Source organism: Homarus americanus, unplaced genomic scaffold, assembly GCF_018991925.1.
Source record: "Homarus americanus isolate GMGI-L3 unplaced genomic scaffold, GMGI_Hamer_2.0 scaffold24260, whole genome shotgun sequence".
NCBI classification, from domain to species: domain Eukaryota; kingdom Metazoa; phylum Arthropoda; class Malacostraca; order Decapoda; family Nephropidae; genus Homarus; species Homarus americanus.
The window spans coordinates 930,290-948,393 of NW_024721079.1; the positions used below are offsets into that span (position 1 = coordinate 930,290).

Below are 18,104 nucleotides of genomic sequence, written 5' to 3' on the forward strand. Positions count from 1 at the left end.
ACCCTCGTTTATATGGTCAACTTTTCACCCGGGTTTAAAGATAGTCTGAGAGGTAACGCGAAAGTGACGAGGATAGATAACAAGGAGGTATTAATGTAAACAAACTGTGGGTCTGAAGTTATAAATTAACATAATTGACAGTAATTGCACGAATGACGTCACTTTGTCGGAATGATGCACCGTACGGACATCTCGTATGATGTCACGACTGAGGTTGGCATCTTGTAGACACGAGTGTAAACTTTTATCTCGTGTCGGTGACGTAATTGTGTGCACTTGATATTACGCACACAGAAAAATCATAAAATTCGTAAAACAGTTGAGAAAAAAATATTCACTTACACAAACATACACTGAACCAAAACAATACTTATAAAATACAGTATAAAAACAATGACTGAAATAATCACTATAGGCGGCAGGTAACTTTACACCTTGACGGCCAACAACCGAGGCTATGCAAGGAGGCGGGGGGAGTATTTTGCTTCTGAACTAATATCGAAAAACAATTCGCTTGGGAGAAAAATAATGCCAAATGACATAAAATTGCTATCGTGTGATAAAATAACATCATAATTAATTTAGCCAACATACACTTCAAGTAATTAGCGTGTGAAGTATGTTTCTTGTGTGGAAAAAAAAACCTAAAATGTATAAATAAACTGTACGTCTCACAGAGTTGTAGTCATGCTCTTTTTGTTGAAGTTGGTACACGAATTACTCTCCTGTTTAGAAATGGACAACAGAGTATGATTATTGAAAACTAAAATAGTCAGCTTGTGTATATCTCTTCTGGGAAATGAGATGTAGGAATTACTGGAAAAGCTTCTTTTTTTTTTTTTTGACGTGATAAGTTCCAATGCTGGTTGGTTACTAGACACGAGGTTAATTTAGGAACATAACTGGTAGTGATAGGAGTATTATCAATTATCCGAGTCCAGTTTTGCAGGTAAACTCTCTTAAATATCTACAGTAAACCTCAAAAATAATCAACTTTAATTACAAACACCTGTGACAGCCTTTAATTAACTCTCAAGCACTTATCCACAAGGTTTTTTTTTTATTATTTAACTTAATATTTAACTTTTTTGTAAATTCACGAATGTATTAATAACAGGTTTCCGCCCTTCCAATCTCATAACCCTTATCTAGAGTTCCCCTCCCCTTCTCTTTCTACCTCACTCACACACACGAAGCCATGCAGGATGATAAAAAAATTAACCCCTGGAATTCTCACTAATCTCAATCTCTTCCTCTTAATGCTCCAAAGCTCTCTATTGAAGACTCAGGATGATGCAAATGAGTGTCGGGATGTAGCATTAGGGGGGAGGGGGGTAGCATTGCAGAAGTGGTTTGGTTATCGATGTGTGGAGCAACCTGACGCGCCGTTCGTTGTCCACCGAGGCGGACCCAACTGGATTAACGACACAGTCTCTCTCTCTCTCATGTATAGAAGATAAAAAAAAATCAACCTTCCATTAGGGTGTGATAAGGGCTAACTAACTCTTCCTCACTACTGGGGGGAACGACACATGTGAAAAGTTTGTGTGAATAGAAGGAAAATGTAGCCATAGGGGCGGGGGTAAGTACTAGGATAAAAAGGCGTAAACGGAGGCTGTGAAAGGTTTGGTCCAATGGTCAGTCACCACCAGCGATGATGCCGGATGTGATGTGTGGTTGACGGTTGTGATGCTTATGGTGTGATTGATTGTGGTTTGGTTGTTGGTGTGATTGCTGTGGTTGTTATTGCAGTGGGTTTTTTTTTGTTAGGTGATGCCTTTGTTGTAGTTGTTAACTGATGTGATTACTGTTGCTATTAGTTGTAAAAAAAATAATAATATTAAACCTAAAGTCTTAATAATTGAGAAAAACATTTAAAATAGAAGAGAGAGAATCAGGCTTCAATTTTCTCGGGGGTAAGTGAGCACAAAATGAATATCTATTGAAAGAAAAACACGACCAGGTTATACCAAGCGATTACCATAAATTACGTGCATAAAACACATATTAAATGATAGAGAAAAACTGATAATAAAGTTAAAGGAGGGAGCAATTGGTGAGTAGGATTCTGTCTAAGACGTGAGATATTGCTGAATAAACAGACAAATATTGAGGAATTTAGCGCAGGAATGAGTGGTAAGTGGGAGGGCTGTCAGAAGGATATGGATCAGCAGAGTGGTGGGGATACGGGTGGTGGTGAGGGAGATACGGGTGGAGGTTGGTGGTGATAGTGGTGGTGAGAGTGGTGACGAGGAGGAGAGGATGTGGCCAGTTCACATTATCTCCACCATAAAATAAAATACAGACGAAAAAAAAAATATATTAAGGAGAATAAACTTTAGTGCCGACATATATATGATAACTAACGTAACACAAACTTGAGTAATCATGGGATTAAATCATCATACTCTTGAGATTAATTTTCTTGTCCTATTCGGGTTAAATTATATACCAATACTCAGTCAAGCGATTAATGTATTTAGTGTTCAAAGGGTCAAAATATATCGTCTTGTCAGAGAGTCAACACGTTACACAATAGTGGTTTAAGTTGTGTTATCTCAAGGATTCAAGGCATCTCATTCGGTCATTGTCAGCAACCTAATGCTTTATAGTTAAGGATCTTGTGATTTATTCTGTATAAGGTGTCGACTCAACCCTTGATACTGTTACTGTATATAAAAAGCTACCGTTCACTATCACGATTTATATCATTTAATTCAATAATCCATAAGTGAAATTTATCATCTTTTTCAGTATCGCCAACAATAGAACGCCTTCAGTTCCCTAACTATAAAGTACCCATTCAGTGCAAAGTTACTTCTATCTGAAAATCACAACGCGATAAACATCCATTAGTCTGGTAAAAAAAAAGGTGATCAAATGAGTATTGTTTTGTATATCTCGATAAAACATTTAATTAAAATCCATATACCGTGTAACATAATCCTTACCGTCATGTTTATGTTGGATATAATCAAGAAATATTAGTAATACATAAACGTAACTTAACGCCAACTATGCTAACAATACTCTTCATCCTCCCATACACACCAGCGACCACAAGAATTTACCTACAACCACAGAACAATAGTGGATTCTCAGCGAATTCCGAGGACCACCTAAAAACAATTCGGGTTTCGACTACCTTTGGGGTTATACGTTAATTTGTGAGTGTTGTTGGAGTGTGGGATGTGGTCAGGTAAGGTGTGGGGGAGGTGGTGTGGCAGGGTGTGAGAGGTGGTGAAGCAGGGTGTGGAAGGTGGTGTGGGCAAGGGTGTATGGGGTGGTGTGGCAAGGTGAAGGGGTGGTGGTAAAGAAGGGTGTGACAAGGGATGATTAGGCAGGGTATCTTACAAATGAGATGGTCACTGCTTGAATGGTCTGTGTGAGGAGTGTGTGTGTGTGTGTGTGTGTGAGGAGTGTGCGTGTGTGTGTGTGTGTGTACTTGTCTGTAAATGAATAACTACATTAAAGTCAAACTAGCATTGGTCTTCGAAAATCCTTCACTGATAACAAGGGTGAATTTGCGTTAACCATTATAACAGTACAACACCGCTATAACAGATAGATACAACCACAAGGTGTACCCCACGAGAGCAAGGAAGCTGACTTGAACTTCAGCATCTCTCTTGGCTCTTGGAACAGAAACAACCCCCCACTACAACAACAACAATAGCAAAATTGGTCCTATAATAGAAGCTGCACAGGACAAAGAAAAGAAAGCGGCATTGAAGTGCGGGTAATACAATGGGGGAATTATAGCCTAGCGTTTAAAAAGGGCGCCGCAAAAGATTTCCTGAGTGAGAAATTGCGACAAATGGCGACAGGCGAAGCAAACAAAGCAGTCGGTGACTCGAGAAGGACTTGAAACCTTTTCAGTACGATAACTCATATTTCCCGGTACGTAAACTTTAACAATACGTACGATAACTTATGTTCCTTAGATAACTCAGCGTGTTTTGTTGTTTGGTTTTGTTTTACTGGATAACTTACATAACTGGGATCAACGGGGTAGGCCTATACTGACTATGATAAGGGAGAAATTTCATCATTTTCTTTTCGGTACAATTTTTTTTAAGAAATAGGGATAGTTGCATCTTCATTACCGTATATATTAGAGTTTGGTTTATAGACTATGGAACAGAATAACGAGTAATAGACCAATACGTATAAAAAAACACCTTGGCATAGAATCCAACACCATGGCATAGAATCCAACACCATGGCATAGAATCTAACACCATGGCATAGAATCCAACACCATGGCATAGAATCTAACTGTAGAATATTGAGTAGCACAAACTTATACTTACAAGCACAGAAGTGACAAAGTATAGATGCAACAACATAAAAACAAATAACAAAGAAACTGCATAAAATAAATAAAAGAATCAGAAACCTTAACACAATACAGCACAAATAATCTGGCCTGGTATTTATTCTCTCGTAAGAATAAAAAACTAATAATTATTTTCGTTAAGTGTATTGAAGATTTTGTAGGTGTTTTTTGGGCGCGTATTGTCTGAATTAAATCGCATAATCTTGCATGCACCAACCAATTACAGAAGGACAAGATGTTTTAAATTTGCATATATTATTAAGGTGATTGTGCAACTCTAATTTCAACAACGTAAAAATAATATACCATCATTTTAATTGCATGAGAATTATAGATACTATTCGTAAATTATAGATTTATAGTACAGGATATAATTTTATAAGAACACTACAGTATATACCCTTCCTGTATGGTATATAATCTCCGGTGTATAGTATATGTAACCTTCACTGATATACGCTATACCTCCAGTACATAGCATTAACACAGTACTTACATTCCCTTCTGTAGAGTAGTACCCAATGCGATGCCCACCACAGCCGTCACCACCAACCACCTCACACTACTTGCAGCTACGACAGCCATCATCTTGTATTAACTTCTTTCTCAGCTGGTTAACCACACGTCAGCTATCGTCACTATTGGGGTAGCTGGTTCGTACACGCCAGCTGGTTCTTTTTCCTAACTCAGCTAGTGTTATATTTGTTCCAGTTATTATTAGCGTGATTCACTTGTTCCAGACACCTAACACAATTTTGCTCAAGCCTGTCATTGTTTCAGCCTCACAATGGTTCACGTTCCATCAAGAAGACGTCAGCTATGAACTGATCACTGAAAATGTCTCCCTCGTTAATAGTGATAAATTTAATATGGAACGACACTCCATTTAACCTTCGCTGTATCGATCAGTGGTGAAAATATTCGTATCGTGAAACAGTTAAAGAGATGACACAACTAATTACAGGTTGTTAGCCTAGAAATCCTTCCGAGTACACACGGTAAAATTTGTCTCATCTGCGTTGGTCATGGCGGCCCTTGTTTTCCACACAAAAAATCAATCAATCATCTCGGTAGATATTAGACCAAGCGACGGTGAGGCATTATAAAAGTTCACGAAAAGGAGGTGATGAGGGGGTGAGCCACGTGGTGAGGACAACAGCAGCCACAGCGATACATCCTCCCCGCACGACACCTGGGCAGCGACTGAGGTGAGGCTGCGACTCTGTGAGGCCAACCCACCAGTGACACAAACTGTTCAGAGATCGTTACGTCACTGGCACCCTCTCTAACACGGAAATACGTTTGTTACTCCCTTGCGCAAGCGTTGTGTCAAATTATACATTTATAAGGAAAGATTAGAACTACGATGATACAGATAGTTTCCCTAACGATCGTCATCATACACTGATGGGGGTAACTCCTTGTTGTGCTGCTTACAAACACCTCACACTTATACACAGACGCTCACACAAAGGTAAACATGACTGTGTAGTACGAGTTGGAATAATTATAATTTTACACAATAAAAGGGGGAGAGGGACAAGGCGATGACACATAAAAAAACAAAATAAAAAAGAACGAGAAAACAAATGGGGACAGGGAAATAAACAGTGATAAAGGAGAGAAAGATAATGAATACAAAAAGGTTGATGTTTGTCCGGTTTAAGTGATGAAAACTGGTTAATTCGATAACTAAATCTTCTATGACGTCGTAGACATAAATCTGAAGTCTTGTCGATTATGTAACCTAACCTAACCTGAAACAGGAGAGCAGGCGGCTGGATGAGGATGACGCACTTGACAAGACGCAGTTCGTTAGTGGGACGCTTAAGGTCAGCGCTAATGCGAAACGGGAGAGGTATGTTCTCCTTAAGTACACGGCTATTTGTCACCCCGTCTCACACTAACATAAGTCACGCCTCCAACACCTCCCTCCCTCCCTCCCTCCTTCCTTCCCTCCCACCCTCCCTCCTTCCCTCCTTCCCTCCCTCCCTCCCTCCCCCCACAGCTCCAAATAGGTGAAGCACGAGTTTATTAATACATGGAAGGATTAACAATAATTAAGTTAGAAAAATATAAACAACATGTAATGGAAGACAATAACCCAAACAGAATAAGAATGAACATCTGTTTTAGCCAAAAATTTACAAATGTATCAAGATCGTTCCTTTTACCCCACTATTATCGCCCACCTTATGTTTTTTATCGCTTCTTTTACCTAATAATGATGTTGGTAGCCTCAGCTTCCCAGCTTATATTACACTTCGGTAAACCTTCTTGTGTAAGTCTCCCCAACATCCTAGTATCTCTCTGTGTCAGTTTTCCCAGAATTTGTGTGTCTATAGAACTGCTCTCTCTCTCTCTCTCTCTCTCTCGTCTCAGTTTTATCTCTCAATTTCTCGTTTTGTTTATGTTTTGGTCGTTCGTGGAGGTTAAATCCGTATCCCCACTGCAACAGGTATAAGAAGATAATTTCAGGAAGTAGTGAGAAAAAATATAACCGTAGTCCTTTATGCACCTTAAGACAGATGGCGTTAAAGGTTATATCTGTCATATAGTTGGTTTAGTTATCGTGGCTTTATGGAAGTTACTGCAGGTTGTTTGGGGTTCAGATGTGTGTGTGTGTGCGTGTATAAACCTAACACGAAGACTGGTTGTGTCGTACATTCCTAGCGGGGCCAGGCTAAGAGACGTCGCTTGTGAGATGAATTTGATTAGTATACGTCTTGTGATCTTTATAAACCCTCTTGTGTTATAGCGGCAAGTTTGATTTAAATATTGGGTATATAAATATTTTTCATGGTGTATACGAGCCTAAAATATATATTGATCAGGTTTCTCGCTGTATATAACCTCCAGAGATGCACTAGGGAGGAGCTTTCATCTCCCCATCTCCACACAAACTCGCGTTCTCACCTCATCTGTCTCCCAAGTTCAGAGAAGCGACCTAGTAGTGACCACCGTAAGGACAAAAGTTTTCCGTGTGGTTCCCATTACACCGGGATCAACCAAAAGCAAAGAATCCGTTTTCCATGACGAGCAGATAACACTACAGTTTACGGTATAACGATACAACGACTCAGAGAAAATAATTACATCAATTATACATTAGCACAGGTCGTGTAAACAGCTTTATCTAAAATCAAGTAATACCGGTTCGATAAGTAGTTCGGTACGTGAAAGTTTGTCCAATAGGAGAAAAATTCCCTTGACAGAATCTGGGGGAGAGCCAACCACACAGCAGCCATGAGACGGTTTCGTAAGGATTCTTGATGTTATCTTGTGGATGGCTACGTCCCGCCGCTAACTTCATGTACGGAAAATGAATTAGAAAGAATTACACTTTTTTTTTTCAATAGATAACTTATACCTCGAGCGAATAAAAACAACAACTAAAAGAACGAAATAAAAAGGACTCTGGGATTACGTACTGCTGCTGTACTGTGTTTAGGAGCTGTAGTGATACTTTTTGGTTGGGAAGGTCCAGTTAGTCTCTTCACCCCACTCCTGCGTTTATCTTCTCTATCCTCTCTCTCTCTTACCGTATTCTTCCCTTCCTCTCTCTCATCCCTACCCACCTCTCTCCCCCCCACCCCCCCCCCCACCTCCCCCACTCCTACCTCACACAGAATCTCTCAAAAAATTAGATACACAATGAGACAGCATGACCAGCATCTCAATCAACCTCCCTCTTCAAATGACACCACCTCACCTCTGACACCCATACCACCACCTGCCAACACGATGGTGGTAATGAAGCTCAGTAATCGTGGGAAAGTAGAGAGATGGTAACTAATGAGCTGCGGTAATAGCAACGTCCCAGATGCTCAGTGGTAAAGGTATATTCTCGCGGGGATTCCTTTTTCGTGCCAATTTGTACAGATATTCTCATGGGTTTATATTTTAACCTTAGGATTTCTACACTGTTCTGGGTTGTTATAGTGTGGTAAGGTGTTCAAGTGTTGGGATGATATAGATGGTCTAATGTTTAGTTAGTTCGAGGGTTAATAGTTGTTAATCGTTAGACCCAAGTGTGGTATTAATTAGTTGTTTATTATTAGTGTTTTTATATAGTTAGCTGTAATTGATGGTTGCTTTTTGATAGGGCATTTTTTTTTTCAGTATTTACATCTTTTTTCGTGATGTCCACTACCTTTGAAGACCACAATGAAAACAGTTTATTTTACGTTATTATCACTCAACCAAACAATGAATTTCGAGTTCGTTGTTTTTCTCCACCAATAAACTTCCTGTGGGTGAATTATGTCTCTTAAGATTCTATTATTAACTCAGACTTAAACAACAGTTCATGTGACCTAAATATCAACGTCGGGTATTATTGAATCTACTTTAATGTTTTTGTCGTTACGTGATGGAGTGAGGGAAGGTGGGAGGGAGGGAGAGGGTGAGGGGGGAAGGGAGGGAGAGGGTGAGGGAGGAAGAGGGTGAGGAGGGGGGAGACTGTGCTATTTTCACTTTAAGGTAGCTGTTCCGCTCATCCTCCCCCTTTTTCCACTTTTTGCTCAACTTCCTCTTGACCGAAAAAAAAGAAAAAATAACAAGTTTTTTTTTAAGAGTAAGCAAAGGAGATGTTACTCATTATGCTTCTTTGTCGTTGCTAGATATTATCACAATACAAACTAATACAGATGTGAGTTGGTGCCAAATATACCACGAGGATCAGGGAGTAGTACAGGGGAGTGAGTGTGACTAATAGAATTGTTATTTGTGGAGATGGTAGAGTGTGTGTGTGTGTGTTGTCAGTGGCGGCCTATCTGGTGGAAATAAATAAACACTTAATCTCTCTTTTGTCACAAGTTTACATGTGGAAATAATGTACATCGTTATCAACAGGTGGTTATGTATGTATGTATGTATACAAACGGTGATACATCGTGGTGATTTTAAACATATCTAGATTCCATTTGATTTAAGATATAAAATCAATGATAAAAAAGTTATTAAACCATAAACAGAGAGAGAGAGAGAGAGAGAGAGAGAGAGAGAGAACAGGGGGTAGTGACTATACACAATGTTGTCATGAACGCACGGAGACCATTGAGGACTCCCACCAACAGCGTCTACATAGGCCTAGACAATAAGAGGAGTGTGAGACGGCGCCAGACAGCCCCTTACACTCTGCAAACAAAATCTGACTAACCGACAGATTTCAGGAGTTATTGTGAATGGCAGATATATTGACTGTACTACCTATCTTATTACAATACTTAGTTTGAGAGTGAGGGAACGAGTTGGCGATCGTACTTAGCAGGAGTGGGAACAGGTGGTGGTGGTGTGTGTCGAGGTGACTGTTGTGTTGGGCGGGCGAGTCTCAAGTGTTGACCACGAGTTAAACAAGCCCTCACCGCCGACATGAAGGAGAGACACATAGAACAATAATCATCTCGGAAATGAACTTCTGGTTTGTGATAAAAAATACAATATAAACCAAGACATTGCTGGTGTGATGTCGTAATGTCTGATGCCACCCGTTGAGTGATAAATGTCAACAAGACGCTCTGGGTGAAAAAATGGTCACCATAAGTTCCATATCATGATGAGAGAACAAAAGAATGTCAATAATGTTAGATGATAATTTCAAACAATTCACCATCTAAAAAATTGTCTCTAGCTGAGGTAAAAAAAAAATTGGCTAAGGAGTCAGAGCATTTGAGCCCACAGCACACATGGTAGGCGCGCGTCGGTATTAGTAAGTGTGGCGATGACTTCCTTGACCCTTCCCATCCCACCCACCCATACTGCGTCTACGTAAGGGAATGACGAATTGGCGATACATAAAGAAAACAAAAGTAAAAATGAGGCCTTGTGAACAAAAAGAAAGATACAACTATGAGATCACGAAACAAAGAGAAAGAAAGAAAAGAGGAAGATTGATAGAAAAGAAGAACCAGAAAATGTAATAAGGATATAGAAAATATAGACTAACAGGAGAAAGAAAGAAGGGTACAACACATATTTCAGTCGACAAGAAATAAATTTTGTATCAATGTGTAATTACTGTATATTCTATATATTTACCGGACATGAAAGACTCCCGGACTTATATAACTCCACATAGCCTAAAGTAACTATTGTGATACGCACCATCAACAGGTTTAATAAGGACTATGTATACTCTATCACTACAGCACGATGCCACATTAACATTCACCCTCACGTCTCTCATACACCGGGGGACAAAGGTGAACAAATATGCGGTTGTTGTTCCTTAAATAACTAGATTGTTTATTAGCGACGAGTGCTTAGAATTCAGGTCTCATAAGATTGTTACTTATAAAAACATGTTTAAGTGACCATAAACTCCATTACTAAGATAGCTTATATAAAGTTTGCCTTTATATCATAAGTCACGTATATAAATCATAAACTTTTACCATTTGTACCTCAGTGTATTAGCTTCTGGGTCCTTGTGAGAGAATCGTGGCTCTGCAGATGACTTATACCGAGCATCGAGACGTCTACAGCAATATATCACGGGCACTACTTACACTGGACGCTACCAATTTTCTCACTATCGATGACTGGTAAGTTTCTAGTCAAACCGAAGCTGAATTTACGCAAGAATAAGAAAAGTGTCGTTTAATCAAAGTGCGTTGGTGTAGCATACCCCAGTAGGTCTTTGCAGTGCGAAATAAGACCCTTTTTTCTTTACAAACAATTACTAAAATAAACTACATTAGTTAGTTTACACTTAGCTGTCTTTTATATTATTGCTAAGAAACTGATAAGAAATATAAGCATCTCGGACGGCATCAGTGCTTAGTACACACCTCCCACAAACGGGTCGACTCGCGCCAGGCAGAGCGCAAAAAAACGACCACATACCATAAACTCTATTATTAACTGCCAGATTTGTAGTTTTTTATCAATATAGGTTTAAGTGCAGCGAATAATGATAAAAAGGTTATTATCTGAAGGGTTTCTTAATATGCTAAAGTGGTTACAGAGATATATGAGCAAACGTTAAGAACAAAAGACCATAGAAACCATTATGCAAATATTGTATTTGTTTTAGTTTCCACATTGACTTTTTATTACCGAGTCAGATACCAATGATTCACATGATTTGTATTAACGATGTATTTGTGTCTGAATTGGCTTTGAGATTTTTATTACAATATATATTTTTTCCTCAAGATAATGTCATAAATAATACAAATATTCCAGACGATTATTCCATTTTTTAACTAATATATATAAACGATAAACTGAGAACAATGATGGTGGTCCAGTTGGTAAATATAACTCCTTGATAAAAAAAAAATCAAACATAAATTCGACTCCAGACACGAGCAGAGTTTATGAGGGTTGGTTGATGATGTAAATCGAGAAGCGAGCGATCCACCACACGATATGGATCATTCTGACACAGATGATGCTCTGAGGAGGGTGTGTGAGTAAAAGTAGATCGTGTATAATCCAAATAGATGCATACGTACGTGACTGATTATATGATATAACAGTGCCAAAGTAGGGTCACATAGGTTAATTTATTCATTTACATAAAGTTCCTCAGTTGGTGCAGCAAGAGAAACATATTACCGATATAAAGTTTGGAAGACACATAAAGTCTCTAATTATCATGATGATGCTTAGAAACTGACCACGATAGAACTGATGGAATACAATGGGGAAAATTGGACGTGGCGGAGGAGAGTGAGATCAGCGAGTTGCAAATTTGGCAACGTGTTAGTTACATCACCATGGATTAGTTTATTTGTTTCTGAATGTATTTCATGCTGAGAGAACAGTTAAGGAAATATTTAGAGGGCGGTATAAGTAATAGAATCAAATAAATAGACGAAAGTGATAAGGAGGGGTGTTAATGCCATTGTGATGAGGGGGGGGGGGCCTAGCCGAGTGTTGTAGGTAACGAGGGTTTTTTGTTAATTGTAAATACAACTTGAGGTCGGCGGCTCGTTTGTTGACTCTCACTTAGGATTGTTATGGTGTTTACTAACGAGGCAAACAGGGATAGAATACAAGATGAGTTAGTACCAGTATAGAACCCCCCCCCCACACACACACACACCCACACACTCTTCACTCACTCCCTCATGATCATCAACTCACCCCCTCATACTTCAGCTGATGGTAATATGAACCATTGCTCTCCTATAACCTGAAGTACCGCAAACTTCCTCTATATACGGTATATATTACATAATCCTGATATACCATAACCCATAATTCTTAAGGTATCTACATCAACTTTATTGGGTTAAATTATATGGTTATAGTTCATATAATTCACAAGTGGTTCGTGGCTGTTGGTGAATCATTTCAAATAGTGAGGGAAATAATACGACATGTGTGTGTGTGTGTGTGTGTGTGTGTCCCGTCTGACATCCTTTACACCTATCATACGAAAAAAAAAATGATATCTTTCTGTTTGTTTTTACATTATATAGCGCTACGAGTATTTAATCGGTTGAATATAATCATAGGTGGTGATGTAGCCATAGAGACAAGCGGCAACATGTTTACATAAACGCGGTGTGTTTTAATGGAAGGTGTAGTTTGAAATAAATCACTGATCAGTATTATTTTATTGTACCAAGTGGATCATCATGAATCATAATCGGTTTGTGAATGCATGTCTGTTCGTCTGATCAATGTTTCGTCTGATCAATGTTTCGGATTAAGTTAGGAAATTATAGTTTGCATGTCGTGGCCTTCAAGCAACTCGAATAGACGATACTGTCAGTCAACTCAAATGCATTAGACCAAAGTAAATGACGAAAGATACGGTTTAAAGAATCATATCAATAGAACGACTTTCATGTTATAATGAATTTTCCACTTTAACAACTAAGGTATGTAAGCGAGTACTGGATATTAATTTGATCACACACTAAACGTAGATGAGAGTACATTTCTAGTTAGAACGCTGTCCTCAATCCTCATATTAAATAAAATTGAGGAAATAAGGTGACCGTTGTTCATTCATTCCCTATTCTTCTTCCCTTATGCTGGAACTCACCGAATTCAGATGGCTAAGGAAAGTTCGAAATATATAAACCTGATTGAATGCTTCGAACTCCTAACCTGAACGTCTCAAATACCAAACGAGACGATCAACAACACAGCAGTAGTTCCAAACCCATAAATCGACTGGTTGAGAAGGACTAGCATTAAAACAATTTTCCTTTTATTCCTTTATGCCTCAATATGATATACGAGTAAAGTACCAAGGCAATCTTCTACTCTGTCTCTTTAATAATAGTAAATAATAGTTTGTATGGCTATAAATGTCAAAGAACAAATGGGTGTCTTGACCTAATGCCCTCTCATAAGTCCCCGATTGTTATATTTGCTATCAATAACAGCTGTTAACAAGGTTTCCAGTAGAGGAAGAATATTGTACTTCCACCTCTCATCATAATGATACAAGAACCTCATAGATCGGAGCTTACGAGCCACGGCGGTTTTAGTAAATGTAGACAGCGTCCATTCTTTTAGTTCTATCTTCCTGCTTATTAAAAAAGGCCTTCACTACAGGCGTTAGCTGGGGTGCTTAGGAAGTGTTCGGAAAATAATGTGACATGCCGGTATTGTGAATGTTTCAAGCAATGTCATTGTAGGGTGGGTAACAATGCTGGCGTAAGTGGATTCTTTCGTATGGGAAATTCGTATTTAGAAAAAGTGAGGTGTTGTGTTATTTCGTGTCTTTAAAAACACGAGTCGTAGTATTGACAAAGACCTAATAAATGTTCGATAAGATGAACTAGAGATGAGCTTTGTATCCACTCGACAGCTGAACGAGTATTTTTGATAATCCTCAGATTCTAGTACCATGAAAACAGGTATAGGGGCAGTAGAGATTAGAATTCCAGGACTGTCCGACAAAAGGAGTTGTTTCTTGTTTTGCATATATTGTATAAGTGGACAGAGGACGCCTGACACCAGCCTTGTAAATGTCTCCACACCTCCTCCTGAGATAAGATTGAGGCAGGTGGAGAATTATGTGGGTACTCCGCTGATATGGGTCGAATCTAAGAAACTTGTTCCTTGTTCACCTTTTATAAATATTTTCCTGAAGCTTCTTATTGTTAGTGATATTGTTGTGATAGAAAAACTTTTAAAATATATATTTTTTTCCAATAATCCTACTCTCAGGGAAGCCATCAATGAAGATAAAGTATAAACCAAGACCCACAGAATAAGTGAATTGTGAGATACATTAGAAAGTGTATTGACATGTACGGCTGCCTTTAATTATTATCTGGTTGAGTTTAAGCCGTTAATGATACTGAATAATCAACCACAACGTCTTGTGTCTAATGTCCAGCCATTCCTAATGACGTCAATACTCTAATAGCAGTGTATATTATTTATATGGAACCTATATTAGCAATTAGTGGTAGCTTATAGTGTGTCATGATGCTGAGGACAAAGCTTTGACCCCAGCATGAAAAAAAATGGTGTTAATAAATCACCAACGAAAAAGGGAATAAAAAAAAACTAAAAAAAACGGAGAAATAAATGGTATAGTTCTGTGGCCGCTGTAAATAAGGTGTAGGAGACAGAATTCGAGATAATGAGCAAGTGGTGGGTAATGTATGATGACAAGTGGTACAACTCACTTTGGTGGCGTGAGCAAAAAATAGTTTGACCGTAATATATAAAAAAAGACAGCTGAAAGATACGGCTGATGGTGTCTTTCAGTACCTTACTATACAGTGTGGAAGTTATGTTAGAAATTATTCGTAGCACGTCTAAGGTTGACAGTACCTCAGTGTAGATCGTTCAAGGATTTTATAGGGCCCCAAGAGGTTAGCCTTTAAGTTTTCATTACAATATATATCTGTCTGTTAATTATGAGAAATTTAAACAAATGACGATAAGGCCAGATATTCTTTATTTTATGTTTTACGGATATTACTTTCGAAGTTGAATATCGGGATCAAAAGAGAAAAAAGTTAAAATAAAATCGACAAATTTAATTATTTAGACGTGAAATCAACTTTATTAATTGCAGATGGAGCTGTGTTGTGTGTGGGAAGAATAGGATCAATTATAACCATCTGAAACTCCGTTGTTTTCCGAAAGAAAAAAACCATAAATTATAGGGTAATGTCGATAATCTCAGTACATAGATACTGATCTAACCTAACGTAACCAGGTCACACGGTGAGATAGGGATTATTACCTTTACATAGTGAAATTAGATTAGGTTAGGTTAAGGGCTAACCTAACCTAACCAATTCTATATTGCAACTATACCTACACAGTGATTTGGTTTCATTTTCTCTTTAATAAAGTTTTTGTACTTATGTTGTAGTTTCGTGTCCTGAATTACATAATGCTGTAGATTCATTAATTGAATTGAAGTAATAAAACTAGTGAGGGGAAGCAATTTATCAGTTACAACAGAGAGGAGATTTTTCAGTTGGCTACTCTGGGGGGGTGAATCTTCATATGATCTGGTATGTAAATACAGTAGGCCTATATTATAAAAAATACGAACATCACATATTTTCCTCTAATCCCAAGGGACTAATGAGAATCAAAGAAAATGCACAATAAAAATGCAATTGAATTTTTTAAATATAAGATAAAGCATATTATTGTTATGTTATTAATGAGCTTTAACGATGAACAAGGTAAGTAATACACTAGTCCAACAACGATAAAAAAAAATTATGAGGGAACTTTCTGTACATAAATAAATGCACTATACGTATATACTCTGAAGAAAGTATATACAGTATATGAAAAATATATGTATATTTTCTATTGTTTTATGTTATTTGTTGTTCACTGTTATTCTTTGATATCGCAGTCAACACACAATTAAAAACAATAATATAGATCAGTTACTCACTATTTATACCCATTTTCTACGATGTCGCGCAGATTACATATTTTTTCTTAAGTTACCCATCTACTGTAGTACCAAAAAAGTTTCAGTTTAATATCCTTCCTCTATAACCCTTAGTCGGAACAGGACAAACTTCGATATGGCCAATAAAAGATACAATTGAATACAAGATGATCATGCAATTATATAATATAATAACTTCATCGAACAAGAGATAATTAGATATACAATAGATGATCAAATGATAAAGCCATTTGAGGAGTGCTAGATCGAAGTAGAGAATACTTGTAATAAATACGGTATTAATATCAAATAAATAAAAAAATATAGGAAGTGCACATACTACTTACTCTAAAGCAAGAACTGAATAAAAGAAATTAGATGGACTTATCAAAGACTACAGAAGAAAAGAAGGAACACAGAAAATAAAAGCACAGAAACTCAGTTAACGGTACTGTTGAACCTTAAAGTAAGACTTATTATGATTGAACTAAAGGATAAATATTATCAACATAAATATATGGAAGATACAAAATGTGACATGAATGGGAAAGAGAACGACAGAACCAGAAGACTTACCTCTTTACAGGTTGTTATGTTTCATTTTACTGGTAGTTCTCTACACTCTAGCCAATGTCTCAGCTAGCTAACCGTATGTTGGTGATCATCAGAGGGTATAAATTTTGTCCCAAGTACATCATCTTCTTACTTCAGTTTGTCTTCCTCTGAGCCATTACCACGTGGTCGCCCAGAAACTCTTCCAACTGTGACAATGACGAACTGCTATTAGCATGTAACCTGACGATACTTTAATGGCAGTGTTTTTAACTGTTTTCCCCTTAACTTCACATTCAGTCCAAGCTAAAACGTGGGTGCGGTCTTGAATGTTAAACTGGACATTAGTAACATACTACTTGAACATACGCAGAGCTACAAGGGTCACAAGAAACACAAGATAATTTTTAGATATTTGTGATTCTTATACAGTACTTCACACATGCCAAAAATGTGAATTCGTATTAGCTTTCGCCTTTTAAAACATCCGGAAACCTGAGTGATGATCGGCGGTAATAAAAAAAATACCAAAATTTAAATATTATTTTTCTTGAAAATTTATGTCAGCTGCCGTAAAAAAAAAAAGGCTGACTTAAGCTTCAGATCTGTTTTGTCACAGTATAACACACCCGAGGTAAATGTCATATCTAAGTTTTGATTACAGTACCGTACTGTATAAGAATTGTATGTGGTTAAATTGTATTAAACACTGTGGCATCTATTTTCATTATTATCTTTTTTTTTAAGACAGTTGGTTTAGGGTAGATGTCATATTTAGAGAAGATAGTGTTAAGGTCGCCCTGAGACCCAGAAAGAAAAACATTCATTGCTGAAGTTACATGCTACATATATTAAAAAAAAACATGTACCTGTATATATAAAAAATAAACAATTTGGACAGTGGTGATCTGTACAGTTTTGCATACTTATGTCCTGTTATAGTCCCATCCCTATACAGTACAGTATTACCTAACCTGAATAAATTATAACCTAACGCAACATAAACCTACCACAACATAACCACCAAACCAATCCTGATCTGACATACCCAAACCTAAACCCAGGTAACATGGGTGTTTAATAAAGTAAAATAAGCAAGGGTGTCTAATCTTCAGGTGATCCTTTGTATGCTAACATTTTACTCTACAGGTACCAGTACTTCTGTTTAATAATTATTATTACTTACGTGCTTCAGCACCTAAGGTCTTTAAGTATGCTACTGTACTAAGGACCCTCCTAGAAATAAGCACCCGAGCAGCTTTGTTGGCTGTCTTTGGTTCAAGTTGCCTTACTGTTTACCATTGTTGTTTACCTGCACTGTCTCTGCACACATGAAGCTGTATACTCCCAAGGCCTACAAGCACT

General features: G+C 37.8%; 1 protein-coding gene across 4 annotated transcripts in view; it reads right to left on the reverse strand.

Annotated features, from left to right (window-relative positions):
* Positions 1–5,528, reverse strand: part of LOC121861399 (multiple epidermal growth factor-like domains protein 6) — a 107,877-nt gene extending 102,349 nt beyond the window's left edge. For all 4 annotated transcript variants that reach the window (XR_006088018.1, XM_042359075.1, XM_042359074.1 and 1 more), the window contains exon 1: positions 4,836–5,528. Coding sequence is in view for 3 of the 4 variants with exons in the window: in XM_042359075.1 (XP_042215009.1) it covers positions 4,836–4,927 (92 nt within the window). In the remaining variant the exon portion in view is untranslated. The remainder of the gene's footprint in view (positions 1–4,835) is intronic.
* Between the last annotated feature and the right edge of the window lie 12,576 nt (positions 5,529–18,104).